At 46.8% G+C, this 14,653-nt stretch overlaps 1 protein-coding gene across 7 annotated transcripts in view; it reads right to left on the minus strand.

Annotated features, from left to right (window-relative positions):
* Positions 1–1,248: 1,248 nt before the first annotated feature.
* The window catches only part of eps8a (EGFR pathway substrate 8a, signaling adaptor), an 85,151-nt gene continuing 71,746 nt past the window's right edge, over positions 1,249–14,653 (minus strand). For 4 of the 7 annotated variants that reach the window (XM_070555752.1, XM_070555709.1, XM_070555684.1 and 1 more), the window contains 5 exons: positions 7,129–7,357; positions 6,739–6,813; positions 6,173–6,362; positions 5,962–6,094; positions 1,249–2,191 (listed from right to left, as the gene is read on the minus strand). In XM_070555752.1, the coding sequence (XP_070411853.1) occupies positions 2,081–2,191; positions 5,962–6,094; positions 6,173–6,362; positions 6,739–6,813; positions 7,129–7,357 (738 nt within the window). In that variant the 3' untranslated portion in view covers positions 1,249–2,080. Of the gene's footprint in view, positions 2,192–3,120; positions 3,174–5,961; positions 6,095–6,172; positions 6,363–6,738; positions 6,814–7,128; positions 7,358–14,653 lie in introns of all 7 variants that reach the window. The other 3 variants (XM_070555780.1, XM_070555692.1, XM_054739932.2) reach the window with 3 other exon arrangements.

Raw genomic sequence — 14,653 nt, forward strand, 5'->3', positions numbered from 1 at the left:
CATGACGGGCGTGATCGAAACACTAAAGTACATGAGGGGCGTGGTCGAAACACTAAAGTACATGAGATGCGTGGTCGATACACTAAAGTACATGACGGGCGTGGTCGAAACACTGAAGTACATGAGGGGCGTGGTCGAAACACTAAAGTACATGAGGGGCGTGGTCGAAACACTAAAGTACATGAGGGGCGTGGTCGAAACACTAAAGCACATGAGGGGCATGATCGAAACACTAAAGTACATGAGGGGCGTGGTCGAAACACTAAAGTACATGAGATGCGTGGTCGATACACTAAAGTACATGAGGGGCGTGGTCGAAACACTAAAGTACATGAGGGGCGTGGTCGAAACACTAAAGTACATGAGGGGCGTGGTCAAAACACTAAAGTACATGAGGGGCGTGGTCGAAACACTAAAGTACATGAGGGGCGTGGTCAAAACACTAAAGTACATGAGGGGCGTGGTCGAAACACTAAAGTACATGACGGGCGTGGTCGAAACACTAAAGTACATGAGGGGCGTGGTCGAAACACTAAAGTACATGATGGGCGTGGTCGAAACACTAAAGTACATGAGGGGCGTGGTCGAAACACTAAAGTACATGACGGGCGTGGTCGAAACACTAAAGTACATGACGGGCGTGGTCGAAACACTAAAGTACATGACGGGCGTGATCGAAACACTAAAGTACATGAGGGGCGTGGTCAAAACACTAAAGTACATGAGATGCGTGGTCGATACACTAAAGTACATGAGGGGCGTGGTCAAAACACTAAAGTACATGAGGGGCGTGGTCGAAACACTAAAGTACATCAGGGGCGTGGTCGAAACACTAAAGTACATGAGGGGCGTGGTCGAAACACTAAAGTACATGACGGGCGTGGTCGAAACACTAAAGTACATGAGGGGCGTGGTCGAAACACTAAAGTACATGAGGGGCGTGGTCGAAACACTAAAGTACATGAGGGGCGTGGTCGAAACACTAAAGTACATGAGGGGCGTGGTCGAAACACTAAAGTACATGAGGGGCGTGGTCGAAACACTAAAGTACATGAGGGGCGTGGTCGAAACACTAAAGTACAAGAGCCGACTGGGAAGGGAGGAGACTTAGGCTCCCTATTAAGGACAGCTGTGGTTCTAGGAGCCTTCACCTCTAACAGGTTCTAGATCCAGATGCTTCTGCTCCTGGTTCTGGTTTGACTTTACACCCACAGAACATCTTTAACATAAAAAGACTTTGGACCAAACAGAACATAAGAACCTTTATTTTGAAGCTCTTTACAGGAAGCAGCCTAAAAACCTAATTAATGAACATGATGGATGACTTAGTGATTTGATTTCAAAACGGCGAATCATCAGAACCTTCGTCCATCCTGTAAAAACACCAGTTTGAGGTTTGAGAAGCAGGAAGTGTGGGTTTGATCTCCTGATCCCAACAGCATGAAGCTGGAGGTTCTGGTAGATTCCTGACCAATCAGCAGCGGGCATTCTGGTTCAGACCCACCTGCTGTACCTGTAAAAGTTGGAGGAGCACAGACGTTCATGAAGCTCTAGCAGCAGAAAATGTGTGGGAACAGGAGTTAGAACGCAGAACCAACTCTGGTTCTGGAGGAGAATAAGGTCACAAAAACCCGGATTTAACGCTAATGACTCCGATCGGTTCGCTTTCAAATTCAAAACAGATTTCCCACAAAAGTCAACATGAATTATTTTATTCCACAGATGTATTTTTATGCTAACGCTGCAGGACGAACCAGAACAGCTGGTGTGAGTGGTCAGAACGGGTCAGGGGTCACAAGGCGCCTGAGATGTTCCAACGTTAATACTGAGAGGCTTCAGCAGCAGAGGAGTGGGTCTCCTGAACGTTCATGTGAAGTTCAGGCAAACATGGCAGAATATTGAGGGTGGGGTTAATGTTCTGGACATCCAGGGGTCAGTCAGCTGGTCCGCTGGTTTCTACGGAGACGAGCTGAGGAGCTCCTGCCTGCGCCGCATGATCTCCACAAATGCTGCATGGTCCGCCGCTGCCTGAGAAGGAAGGAAATAGCTGGCTGCAGATTGGAAAGCAAAGAGGTGGAGCTCAGTGGGTACTGCCTTCATCAAAAGACTCCACCCCTGAATCCCAGGTAGTGGCTGCCAGCTTCTCCTGTCGCCTCCTCATGATCTCCTGGAGCTCAGAGCCCGAACTCTTCTGGAGGTGATGAGGACAGACATGAAGAGGAGACAGGGAGGAGTTAGAGGACAAATACAAACTCTAAATACAGATTCGATCCAAGGAGACTCTCAGAGGATCTGGGATCAAACCAGGATCATATTCAGCTAACACTAAAGCGCGGATCTGATCCCCGGAGAGTCTCACTCAGACCGGGGTCTGCACACCGCTGAAGAGTTCCTGGAGAACTCGGCCTGGAACCAATCAGCAGCAGGAAGCCTTCAGAGAGGTCCGAACATCTACAGGATTGTGGGCGGTAGGCAAACCTGGTCCTAGAGGTCCTGTTCCTGCTGGTGATTACCTGGATCAGGTGTGTTCAGCCATTTAGAAGCTGCAAGTTCATGCATGGCTGGAGAACATGCAGGACTGCAGCTCTCTAGGACCAGGGTGGTCCACCCCTGGTCTAGAGGCATGCTGGGAAACAGCTGACTGCAGCAGAATCAGACATTATAAAATAAAGCCAGATCCGACGTCAGGCTGAAATCAGCTGGAGGATCTAGTCCAAATTTACCCGCCTAATCTGTCAAGGTTCTGTTCAGACCGGACTACACACTGAGCTACGTCACGGTCTCTACAGGTACAGGTGGGTGGGGGTGCAGGGGGCGGGGTTAAAGTAACCAGGAAGTGGATGCTGATCGAGCCACAGCAGGTTGGTGCTACCTCACAACGCTGCAACATAGAAACCTTGTTCTGATGGCCAGAACCCCCACCAGCACCAGAACTCAGTGGATCAGAACCTGGTTTTAGTCATCATCAACAAAACAACAGCTCTGGCTTGGATCAGCTGAACATGGTCCTGAACCCAGGTTCTGGTTTCAGATGACACCTGAAACCAGGTGATCTGCTGAGATTGGGCCAGCTGGGGGTTCTGACCATCAGAACCGCGGACATATTTATGTGGACAATACCTTACTGAAGGTTGTAAGAGAACCAGAAGATCAAAGGAGGGTCAGAAGAAGACCTGCAGATGGGAACAAAGACCACACACCAGACCTTCCCACAGTTGGGGGGGCAGAAAATGTCCAAAAACAAAAGTCCTGAAGAGAGCTTCAGCAACAAGGACGAGCTCCAGGTCACCTTCAGAACATCTCACATGAAACAGTGAGATGTTCCCACAGCTGTTCCCTAGTTCTGACACCTGACTGTTGAACAGGTGACGTGTGTGTGCTTGTTTCTTTTCCTAAAGCTTTTCCACATTCTGAGTCACTGAGGGTTTCCACTGGAGCTCGTCTCTGTTGTTCCTGTTTAATGAACCAATCAGGAGGCTGGAAGCTCGGACACAATTTAAATAAAAACACAGCAAAAAAACTGTAACACAACACGGATGAGTTTCATAGCCTATAAATGTAAAGTTTTAACGAGGGCTGTAAGTATTTGGGTTAACCCTAACCCACACAAAAGATGAGTCTTGAAGAAGTCATTCAACAGAAAGGTCTTGTTTATCAGTGATCTTGAATTAAGCAGAGCCATCCTGGAAAACATGTCCCTGTTTTCAACCTGAGCTCCAGGCAAGGAGCTAAGGTTTTTACAATCCATGCTACGTTATGGACTTCCATCGGCTGGTCTGGTACTCCAAAACCTCCAGAGAACACAGGCCAAGAGCCAACCGCTTCCCTTAGCCCAGAGAGTTTTCCATCAGCACGCTGGCTGGTAAGCTCTAATTTATCTAGAATGCCGCCCTCGTTTCCGCAGCCTCCTCCAGGAACAACCCGGAGATGGACGCTGACTTAGTGGAAGGAGTGACAGGTGAAGAAGGAGAAAATGTAGAAGACTTTCCTCTCACTGTAAAATCAACCCGACGTGCCTCATAAGACTCCTCAACACTTCAGAACCCAAACCCTTTTAAATTAGAAAACAGACTGAAATACAGAAGAATCATTTTCAGTATATGTATGGGTAGAATGCCACTTGCGGTTTTTAACTTGAATATTTGACCCAAGAAAGACGAAAAAGCGCTTTTGGCTAAAAATCTTTGGTGGCTGATTTTTCGGTGCATCCCTGATGCAAATGTGTGTTTTCGTCTTTGCAGCATTTCAGAACAATGACAATAACAGTTTTTTGCTCTTTACCACAACGACCACAGGTGCATGGATGCTTCGGAACACGCCAAGACTTTTTCACCTACTCACTGTACAGATGCGCCTTTCTATGATGGATTCCCTCACTCATGAGTTTATAACTTCCTCCCTCAGACAACACGACGATGATGATAACGCAGACTTTGTGAATGCGCTGATTGGGTGATCGTGTCAAGACCGAGTGAACAAGGACCTCTCAAAAGATAAAAACACGTTAACATTACTAAATTATTTGAGTTAACGGATGTGTTAAGGTGATAATGCGTTAACTTTGACAGCCTTAAAGTCAACAAATAAGTCAAGTTTGAATGAATACCAGAGGCACATTTCTATGTCTGCATTTTTTTTATGTTTCCTCTTGGAAACTCAATTCTCCAGTTTCTATTTTATTTATTTCTATTTTTATTTATTTTGATTACTGAAGCTTAAGGTGCCCTTGTGATTACCTGTATTACTTTTTTCCTATTCTCCAAGTGTTTGTTCTGCCTTAACGAGTGAACCTCCCCACTGGGATCAATGGTCTATTCTATTCTATTCTATTCTATTCTATTCTATTCTATTCTATTCTATTCTATTCCAAAACACTATTTTTCTTGTAAAAGTCAAAATGTAAACTAAATTAAAGTGGTGTATCACAATTATTATGAAGAAAATAAGTACGGTATTTTAAAAGACATGATGGTAAAACAGTAATTTCAGCGAAGCTCTCGATTTACCGGTGGATCTATGTTCCTACCCTCACCTATGGTCATGAGCTTTGGGTAGTGGCCGAAAGAACGAGATCGCGGAAACAAGCGGCTGACATGAGTTTTCTCCGAAGAGTGGCTGGGCTCTCCCTTAGAGATAGGGTGAGAAGCTCAGTCATCCGGGAGGGGCTCGGAGTAGACCCGCTGCTCCTCCACATCGAGAGGAGCCAGTTGAGGTGGCTCGGGCATCTGGTCAGGATGCCTCCTGGACGCCTCCCTGGTGAGGTTTTCCGGGCACGTCCAACCGGGAGGAGACCTAAAGGTAGACCCAGGACACGGTGGAGGGACTATGTCTCTCACCTGGCCAGGGAACGCCTTGGGATTCCCCCGGAGGAGCTGGCCCAAGTGGCTGGGGAGAGGGAAGTCTGGGCCTCTCGCCTTAGGCTGCTGCCCCTGTGACCAGACTCCAGATGAGCGGATGAAAATGGATGGATGGATGATTATTTTCTGCAAAATATTTAGTGTCTCTAAAGAATTTGGTAGTTTTCAAGCAGCATTTTAGTTCATTTAGCTCACCTCACCCGTAGCACTATACGTTAGGGCTGTGTGGTTGGGGAGGATGGCGTTCTGCCTCGTACGGGCAGTGTAGTGAACACGTGTATTTCCAAAGGAGTTCCCAGAAATCCCTGAGCATGTGGACGACACTTAGAACGCGCGGGGAAGTCTGTCGTGTCCTCCTCATTAAGACAAACAAAGGCAGGCTGAGGTGCTTTGCTTCTGGAGACTCTGAACCACAACATTTTGTTCATTTGCTCCCTGTTCTCTCAGTTTTTGATCTCTCTAAATTTGCAGCTGAAACAGGGAAACGTATAACTAGCAGCCAAAATGGGTTTGGGTTTTTATTCCCCATGATTCCCTTTAGACTCCTGCTGTTTTAACCTCTAAGAGACCATCAGAAGAAGCGTCCGAGTGGTTGGACACTGACCTCCAGCGCTGCCTTCTGGACAGTGACCTGACTGAAGACACGCGCTCCATCGTCGGGACAAACTGTTTTTAGCTCCTCCTTGTTCAGGGAGAACAGCTGAGCTCCAGTCAGAACTCCCAGGCTGCTGATGGTGCTGAAACACAAACCGCCACACTGTCAGAACGACCCGGGGCTTCCTGTAGTTTGTCACAATAACAGCGTGGACACTCACACTGGGCTGAAGCCTTTGGCCTCCAGCCAGGCCCTCACTTCCTCTGGAGACGAGTCGTAGGTGATGCTGGCGGCGGGCAGGGCGCCGCTGCTGCTTTGACTCGGAACCTGAAGCTTCTTCTGAGTGCTGCGGCCCAAAGTCAGCCTGTGCACCAGCTCGTCTTGAACCTCCTCCATGTTGGACTTCCTGCCTGCAGGAGGAAGAAGAGACAAACGCCGCGTCTCGATGGTGACAGAAAATCTAAAAGTGTCAGTAAAGAATAAAATATTCATCCAGGAATAACTAGATTTATCAGGCAAAATGTAAGAGGACCGTCAACTAAATGGCCCGCATTTGTATACAGCCCCCCAAGGCGCTTTACAACACAGTCAGTCATTCACCCATTCACACACTGATGGTGATGAGCTACGATGTAGCCACAGCTGCCCTGGGGCGCACTGACAGAGGCGAGGCTGCCGAGCACTGGCGCCACCGGTCCCTCCGACCACCACCAGCAGGCAACGTGGGTTAAGTGTCTTGCCCAAGGACACAACAGCAGCATGCTCTGGTCAGAGCCGGGATCGAACCTGCAACCTTCTGATTACTGGACACCCCGCTCCACCTCCTGAGCTGCTGCTGGATTAGTTCAGTTGTTGTTGGATCTAGATAAAACACGGATTAGAGATGAAGGCAGAAGGAACGCCTTTCCAAACGGCTCTAATTCACAACAAAGGAATAAAATCTGTAAGCAGATTCAATAGAAAAGACCCAACTAGGACCTGTCCACCTGAGGGACACGTGGCTACGACGGAGGGCGGTCTGACACCTCAGCCCTTAAATAATCTGCACTTCTGTTACAGATTAATTTATTTCACTTTGAACCCTTTTTGTGACGTTTTCTAACCAAAACCAGGAAACGTTGATGCCATTTCTGTTCAGTCTGCCATGTTTGAGGGTGAACTTGTGTTTGGACTCACGGCTGCCTACGGCGGCTTTCTGGCTGCTCGGGTCCTTGGCGCCGGTGCTGATGATGTCATTAGTGGTGCTCAGGCCACTGTCGCCACTCGCTTTGAGGGTTTGGACCACTGGAGGTGGCAGCGGCGGTGTGGGAAGCCTGGTGGGGGCTGTAGGGGGCGCTGAGGGGACCTCCGTCATGGAGGTGGCTGCTGGATTACCGGGGACTGGGTCCAACTTTGCGGTCTGTTTCTAAAGAAGAAGAGAAGAAGTCCATTTCTCACTTCTGTGGTGAATGTCTTCATCTCCACGGTAACAGGATGCTGACATCACAAACAGCATCGCTGGCGTAACGTTTTGTAGACGGTTCCTTTTAATAGATTACCAACAGAATATAAAGGTGTTCAATAAAATATAATATTCCACAAAACATGGATTATCAATATTATTGATCCTCTAATATGATTGACGATGAAACTGGGTAGTTTGGTTAATCCAGGGAAACAACACTTTATAATAATCTGACTCAGAGACAAAAATAGTTTATAAAATCTATTTATGACTACATGAATGATGATGAAAGGCTAATGATTATAAGTGGTGACACAGTGATGTTAAATGAGACCATGAATGAACGGATGAAACATGACCTGGTGTGTTTAAGGGTTTCTAAGTGACTCAGAAAGGTGTGATGTCTGGTTTATTAAATAATCTGGATGTTTGCTTTAATGTCATTTAACAAGTTATCAGATTAACACCGACCGCTCTGACACCGTTGTTTACTCCACACACCCTGGATCATGGAGCTCCTGGGACATGTGACTGTATCGTTGGAGAAGTCCAACCAGCTCATTTGTCCACAGCGATGTCAGAGGTCAACACAAGTCCAGTGTCCAGCAGCTCCCCTGCCAGGAATAATGTGTGCTCCTGTTGACTTCCCTAGCCTTGCCACCGGGAAGAGGAAGCCATAACATTCCTCTCCTCCTGCCTTACGTGCTGGAAGCTAGCAGGTCTCATGAAGAAGTGGAGACTTAAAAAGATTCTTGTTTTGGTCTCATGAATGATTTATGTCCATCCACAGGTTGTTTACAATCATATTCTGTGTTATCTACAATCTAAAGTCCTTTCATAACTCATCTACATCCATGTTCATTCATTCAGATCTTAATCGCACTAAATGAGTCTCCTTAATGATGTAATAACAATTATCAGTTACACATTCATATAACAAGTTCAACAGATTTACTTCACGTGAAGCTGAACCAGCCTCTTCTGAGGGTCTGAGGAACGTGTGACGGCTGAGGCTCGTGGTGAACATCTAGACACGTTTCTCACATCTGGTTGGTCCAAGTTCATAAACAACCATTTGATTAAAAGTGAACCACTTCCTACTTCCCCAGTTCCAGCCTGAGTTCATCCAGAGCTCACAGCTCATGCTAAAGGACCATCCTATGGAGAACCAACCAGATGTTTCAGTGGAATACTTTCAGCAGCACATGAACCGTCCTTCTGAACCAACAACTATTATTTACTCACCCACCACCCACTCATCAGACATGAGACATCCACCAGAAGCCACCTGGGAAGTATCTTCTGACCAGTCGTGCGTTTGCTGAGGGTGTCTACGACCTTCAGATGCATCAGAAGTCCACTCCCTCGCTCTGAGAGACGGCTTCACCTGCAGACCGGATCTCCAGAGCTCCATGATCCAGGGTGTGGACATCACATTAACTCTTGATTTGGATGAAATTATTGATGTATTTAAAAGCCGACCTCGCCGATTACTTCTGTGAAACAGAGGCCAGCTACATCCAGGGAGTGATTAGGCTATAACTAGCATAGCTTAACTTCAGGTTATCATCTTTTGTATTATTTTGTCTCCTGTTTGCATCTGAAGAGTTACTGTTGGGTCAAACAGACAATAGTTCATTCCTGGTTAGTTTTCTCTCTTCGATCTCAAGTGTTTCCGTTTTTTCACATTTTAAATATTTTTTTGATTCTGGGATTTGAGTAAATTTTACTGCCTTTGGTTTTACTTTTCTTATGATTTATTTATTTATTTTTTCCCCGTGTCCTGTCTGGCTGTGAAGCAGAATTGATGTCTGAATGCTGGTGACAAGTCTTACAGATTTACTCTCAGGTGGAGCATCAAAACGTCTGCTTTTAATGTCACGCCTGATACTTAAAACTTCATTGTTGTTGTTTTTGAATGCTTTGTAATTCAGACCAGACACGGAGACAGAGGTGAAAGAGAAAGGAAAAGACAAAAGGTGGGGAGGGGGTTCCACAAAAATAAACAATAATGAACAAGAGTCTGCTTCTAGACCTGCAGAAAGAGAAGGAATAGAAAAAAATGGGACACACAACAATACATCAGGAGCAAGCTATCACTGCATCAGCCTGATGATGAAATATAAAATCATCATTGTTTAACTGAACAATCACACGATAATAAACCACAGTGCATTTAGTGGCAACCAAGTCCATACTTATGAGAGCACCATGTGAGCACCTGTGTGTGTGTACACGCGCTTGTTGATGTAATGTTTCTCTATAGGAGCGTCCAACAGAGAGTGTGAGGGACCACAGATCTGCCCCCTAAAGATGTGCAGGAGACGGGGGGAGCTCCAAGTCCAGAGATCCAGGCGCTGTCCCAGAACACAGGAACCCCAAGGAGACTGCAACCAGAAAGCCCCCCCCCCCCCCCCCCGAGAGGCACAGAGGATCGCCCCGGGGGGCCACAACCAGCAGCCGGCAGACTCCCGGGAGACATCAGCGGCAAACCCACAGGCCCGCCCGCAGCCTCCCACCCCCTAGCCGGCCGAGCCCGGGACCCAGCGACCCGGGACCCAGGGGCGACCACCCCCGCCGGGGACCCAGCAGAGCCCAGGGACCCTGACCCCACCAGGCAGCCACCGGGATCTATCAGGCAGACGCCAAAGATCTTAAACCCCCTGACCCGGGAGTAGGGTTGTCACGGTAACCGGTATAGCGGTAAACCCCGGTAAAAAAGTTGACAATAAAAATAACCGTCCAGTTTTTAAAAAACTAAATTATCTCGGTGGGTTTACCGTGGCCGCGGTTTCGGCGCGGTGACCCTTACCAGCCACCGTCGCTTCAGCTGACGTTCCCGCGGCGCGCACACGCACTTTTTAGTTTGCAACGGCACCAAAACTTTGAAGCTGAAATAACGGCCGAAGGAGGAGACGGCAGCGCCCAGGACATCCATCCGCCCTCAAAGAAGACTAAATCGGAAGTATGGGCATATTTTGGATTTCTGAAAAATGCTGAGGGACAGTTAATAGAAGACGGCTATCCCGTTTGCAGAACGTGCAGGAAACAAGTGTCTGCAGAAGGCAGCAACACTTCGAATCTAATGGCACATCTGCGTGACCATCACCCACGTCTCTACAGCCAGTGCAAGGTAAGTTAACATTAGCATTTTAGCTTAAATGCATGACGTGAGGACTTTTGGTTGAGGGAGAATGCAGCGAGTCACTATATACTGCAGCCGCAGCGTCCTCTGCCAGCATTTAAACCGTGTCACGGACACCCTGTTGCTGGATGAAGCATCTTATTTGTTGATGATGAAGAGAAATATACAATTAGTTCCTTGTCATTGATTTGTTTACTTATTCAATGCCATTTATACTTGAACATTTGGATTTGATTACATAGTGTAGTAGTTATTTTAGTAATTTGTTTAAAGTGGCTATTTATTTTAAATACATATTTTTTAAGGTTGACTTGTACAGTGCTCAAGTCAAGTGTGGACTGGAGTTTTAGATTTTCATTTTGATAATGAAGAAAACAAGTATATGAGAAAACAAGTGGTGTTTCTTTGATTTGTTTACATATTGTTTATGTTTTGAATGTTTGGATTTGTATCATTTAAACCTGCACTGACTACTGTAACACGTTCCAGAAAAAGAAGATATTTGTTCCTTTACTTGTGAAAAGTTGCACTTTTGCTGAGGCTTTGTGTTATTTTAGGTTTAATAAACATGTTAAACCTTTTCAGAACTATTTCAGTTTGTGTAGAACAGGACTATCAATGCTTTCTGAACATATGCAGCACCGTTTAAAAAATACCGCGATAATACCGAAAACCGTGATAATTTTGGTCACAATAACCGTGAGGTGAAATTTTCATACCGTGACAACCCTACCCGGGAGCCACGAACACCCAGGCAGACCAAGGCACCACACCCCACACCAGGTGTGGCAGGGGGAGGGGGGGACGAAGATCTATATCATAAAAAGAAGTCCCAGGAGAGGGGAGGAGTCAAAGGCCCCACCTGACATATACAGTCATACACAAACACAGTCACACACTCCCTCCCTCATGCTCACACATACACATACAACCCAAGACTTACAAAAACGCACGCCGGACACCCACTCATGCTCCCCATACACACCCTATTCACTCTGGTCCCGGTACTGCTGCACATGGGGTACAACCATCACCGGTAACCAGAGTTTGACCCTTTCTGCTGGGGTGCTGATGAGCAGGCTCCCCCGCCCAACGCTGAGCACAGCAACCCACTACCCCAGACCCCAGCCAGACGGCCAGATCTCCCTCCTAGCCTCCAGCCCCAGGAAGCCAAGCAACAACAGAGGTGGCCAAGACCCCTAGTCTCCCTCCGCCTGCTCCAATATGGTGTTGTGTGTTGATGAGGTGTATTCCATGGCTGTGGTGAGCGGGCAGTGCGGGCATTGTCTGCCCATGCCAGCTGATGCCACCACACCACCCCACTTGCACCCACAGCCCTTTGTGTCTAAGTGCAGTTTAAAATTGGAAGTGGGCACCGGCACTCGGGAGGAGGCTGAGAAATCCCCCTGCCAAGTGCCGTTGAATGTGTTCACTCCCAAGGCCCTAAGTGTGTGTTTGCGTGGAATGTCGTCAGTGGAAGTGTATAAGGTGCAAATAAAATTGGGGGGCAGGTTTCCACAGGAATGCGGAAATGGGGTCCATACCCACACTCCCTGAATTGTCCACCCCCCAAGGTCCTATGTGCATGTTAGTGTGATGATGTGAGGGAGCAGGAGGAGAGAAACATGCAGTGCACAGACAGAGAAAGCCCTTTCTCCACGGCTTTTTAAACGTGCATTGGGAACAGCTAGGAGGAGCTTATCTTCAGACCTGAGAGCACGCGGCGGGTTGTAGTAATGGACAAGTTCACACAGATATGGAGGAGCTTGATGGTTCAAGGATTTGTAAGTGAGAAGCATAATTTTGAAGTTTATCCTGAACTGCACGGGCAACCAGTGGAGAGATTTCAGAATTGGAGAAATGTGTTGTCTTCTGTCAGCTCCAGTCAGCAACCTAGCTGCTGAATTCTGGACCAGCTGAAGTCTAGAGAGAGCTGCTTTACTGATGCCGTATAAGCAGGAGTTAGAGTAATCCAGCCTTGAGGTGATGAAAGTGTGGACCACGGATTTCAGAAGACGGACACTCAGGATGTGCTTTAGTTTTGAGATGCATCTTAGGCCTAGTCCACACGTAGCCGGGTTTTTTTAAACGAATATCCGCCCCTCCAAAAACTTGCATCCACACCACCGCGTTTTTAAAAAACTCTGTCCACACGTACCCGGATAAATACGTTGTTAAGGACATGCCAGACCTGTAGGGGGCAGTACTTCCCCCGTTCTTAACCTCGTCCTTCGTCTGTGGTCTTCCGCAAGGAGCAGTAATTCCGCTTGCAAAAACAAACAAGCAAACAGCGCTTGGACAATTGATAAAGCGAGCGCAGCTCTGAGGGCATCCATGCTGTCGGCTAGTGTAAACACAGGTCGCACACGTGATGTCAGCATTTTATTTGTCGTGGAAAGTGACGTTGCGGACCTTAAAACTCCGGTTTTGTCGGTCCACACGCAGACACCCAAAACGGAGAAAACGCAGATCTTCACTTTGGCCGGAGTTTTTAAAAAGATCCGTTTTCGTGTGAAAAAGATCCGTTTTCGTGTGGATGACAGGCCAAAACGTAGAAAAATATCTATCTTTAAAGTTAAAGTCCCATCAGTTGTCATGTTGCAAGTTCCTGCGGGTCAAAAACTGTGGTCAGAAACAAGGGTCACAGAAGGGTCGCAGGGACAAGAGGTCAGAACTTGCTTCCGAGGACCAAACTGGGCAAAAGGTCAGGAAGCGTCTGGCCCAACCTCTGGCAGGAGAGATGGGACTGAAAGAAACAGAGTGAAAAGAGCTCATCAGAACAAAAAGCCTTCATGAAGAATGCTGGACTTCGGAGGAGACTGAGGATCTGCTGCAAAGATGATGCCTGATGACCCGTGTTAAGCTGAAGAATCTTCATGAAGGATCCTGCATGTAGCAAAAATGATAACAAATGTCTTGTGTTGAGCTAAAAAGTGTGTAACTGGTAAATGACCCCATGATCTTGCTGTCACGTAATATGATATATGTGTAACTAGAAGACTTTTACCTTGTCTAGAATGTTCCCAAGAAGAGTATAAAAGAGCAGCTAGAAGCAGAGCTAGGAAGAGAGTTTTGGGGCAGTCGACAGACACAGTAGCAGGAGCAGGAGCTTGAAGACAAAGTTGGTGTAAGCCAACTCATTATTCTTAATTAATCATTAGGGCTAATTTCTCCTTGGGGGAAGTGGTCAGTTTTATATCTATTCATTTTTGTATTTTTTGATCTTGTAATAAACTTTTTGAAAAAGAATCCACATTCCTGATTCTTTAAAGGTCCTCTTTGAAGAGACGAGTGGGAGCCCTGACCTATCATAAGGAGAGGTAAGCACATTAATTACAGGTTCCTGAATTATCAGGATTTGCTTTACGGTTTGTGACAGATTAATAAAAAGAAACCTTAAGTAAAGAAGCTAGTCTCCTCCTCTCCCGCGAGTAACGAGATGTCTTAAGGATGATAAGCCAAAACATTAGTAGGTTAAATTAGGCTCTGTTTGCAAGTGTGAAAAAGTCTCCGCCAGCGCTGGAAAGGTTGGATTAATTAGATTAATTGATAAATCTATGTTAGTCTGATCAACTAACAAGAATCATTTTATAGTTACCAACCGCCCACAAAAAGCTGACAGAGGCGCAAATTAATCCTAATAACCCAAAGAATTGCCAGCGACGGATGGCCTCCCGCTGGACTTTGCCCTAGTATCTTAACCACTAGATAACGGGATTAATAAAAAGGAAGTGTGCTCTCACAAAGAAACAAGTATGGCATATCATTTCTCCTTAAAATAGGGATCTGATTCTAATTGAGGAAGTCCAAACCAGGGTCTAGTACAATAAAACTCGCCGACATCTCCATGAACCCTGAGAACGCAGCGCAGTCATAAGTTCTAACAGAACCAGGTTTTAAAGGAACCGACAAATAGGACGGGCTCGCGACAGTCACACACACTGATGTGTGTGCGAAATTTGTTTTAACCTCCAATCCAACCCCGTAATGCTGAGTGTCAAGCAGGGAGTCATTGGGTCCCATTTTTTTCTAAGTCTTTGGTATGACCCAACCAGGAACTGAACCCTGATCTCCCAGTCTCAGGGCGGACACTACCACTAAGCCAGTGCCAC

The sequence above is a fragment of the Nothobranchius furzeri genome, chromosome 1 (genome assembly GCF_043380555.1).
Source record: "Nothobranchius furzeri strain GRZ-AD chromosome 1, NfurGRZ-RIMD1, whole genome shotgun sequence".
In the NCBI taxonomy this organism is placed as follows: domain Eukaryota; kingdom Metazoa; phylum Chordata; class Actinopteri; order Cyprinodontiformes; family Nothobranchiidae; genus Nothobranchius; species Nothobranchius furzeri.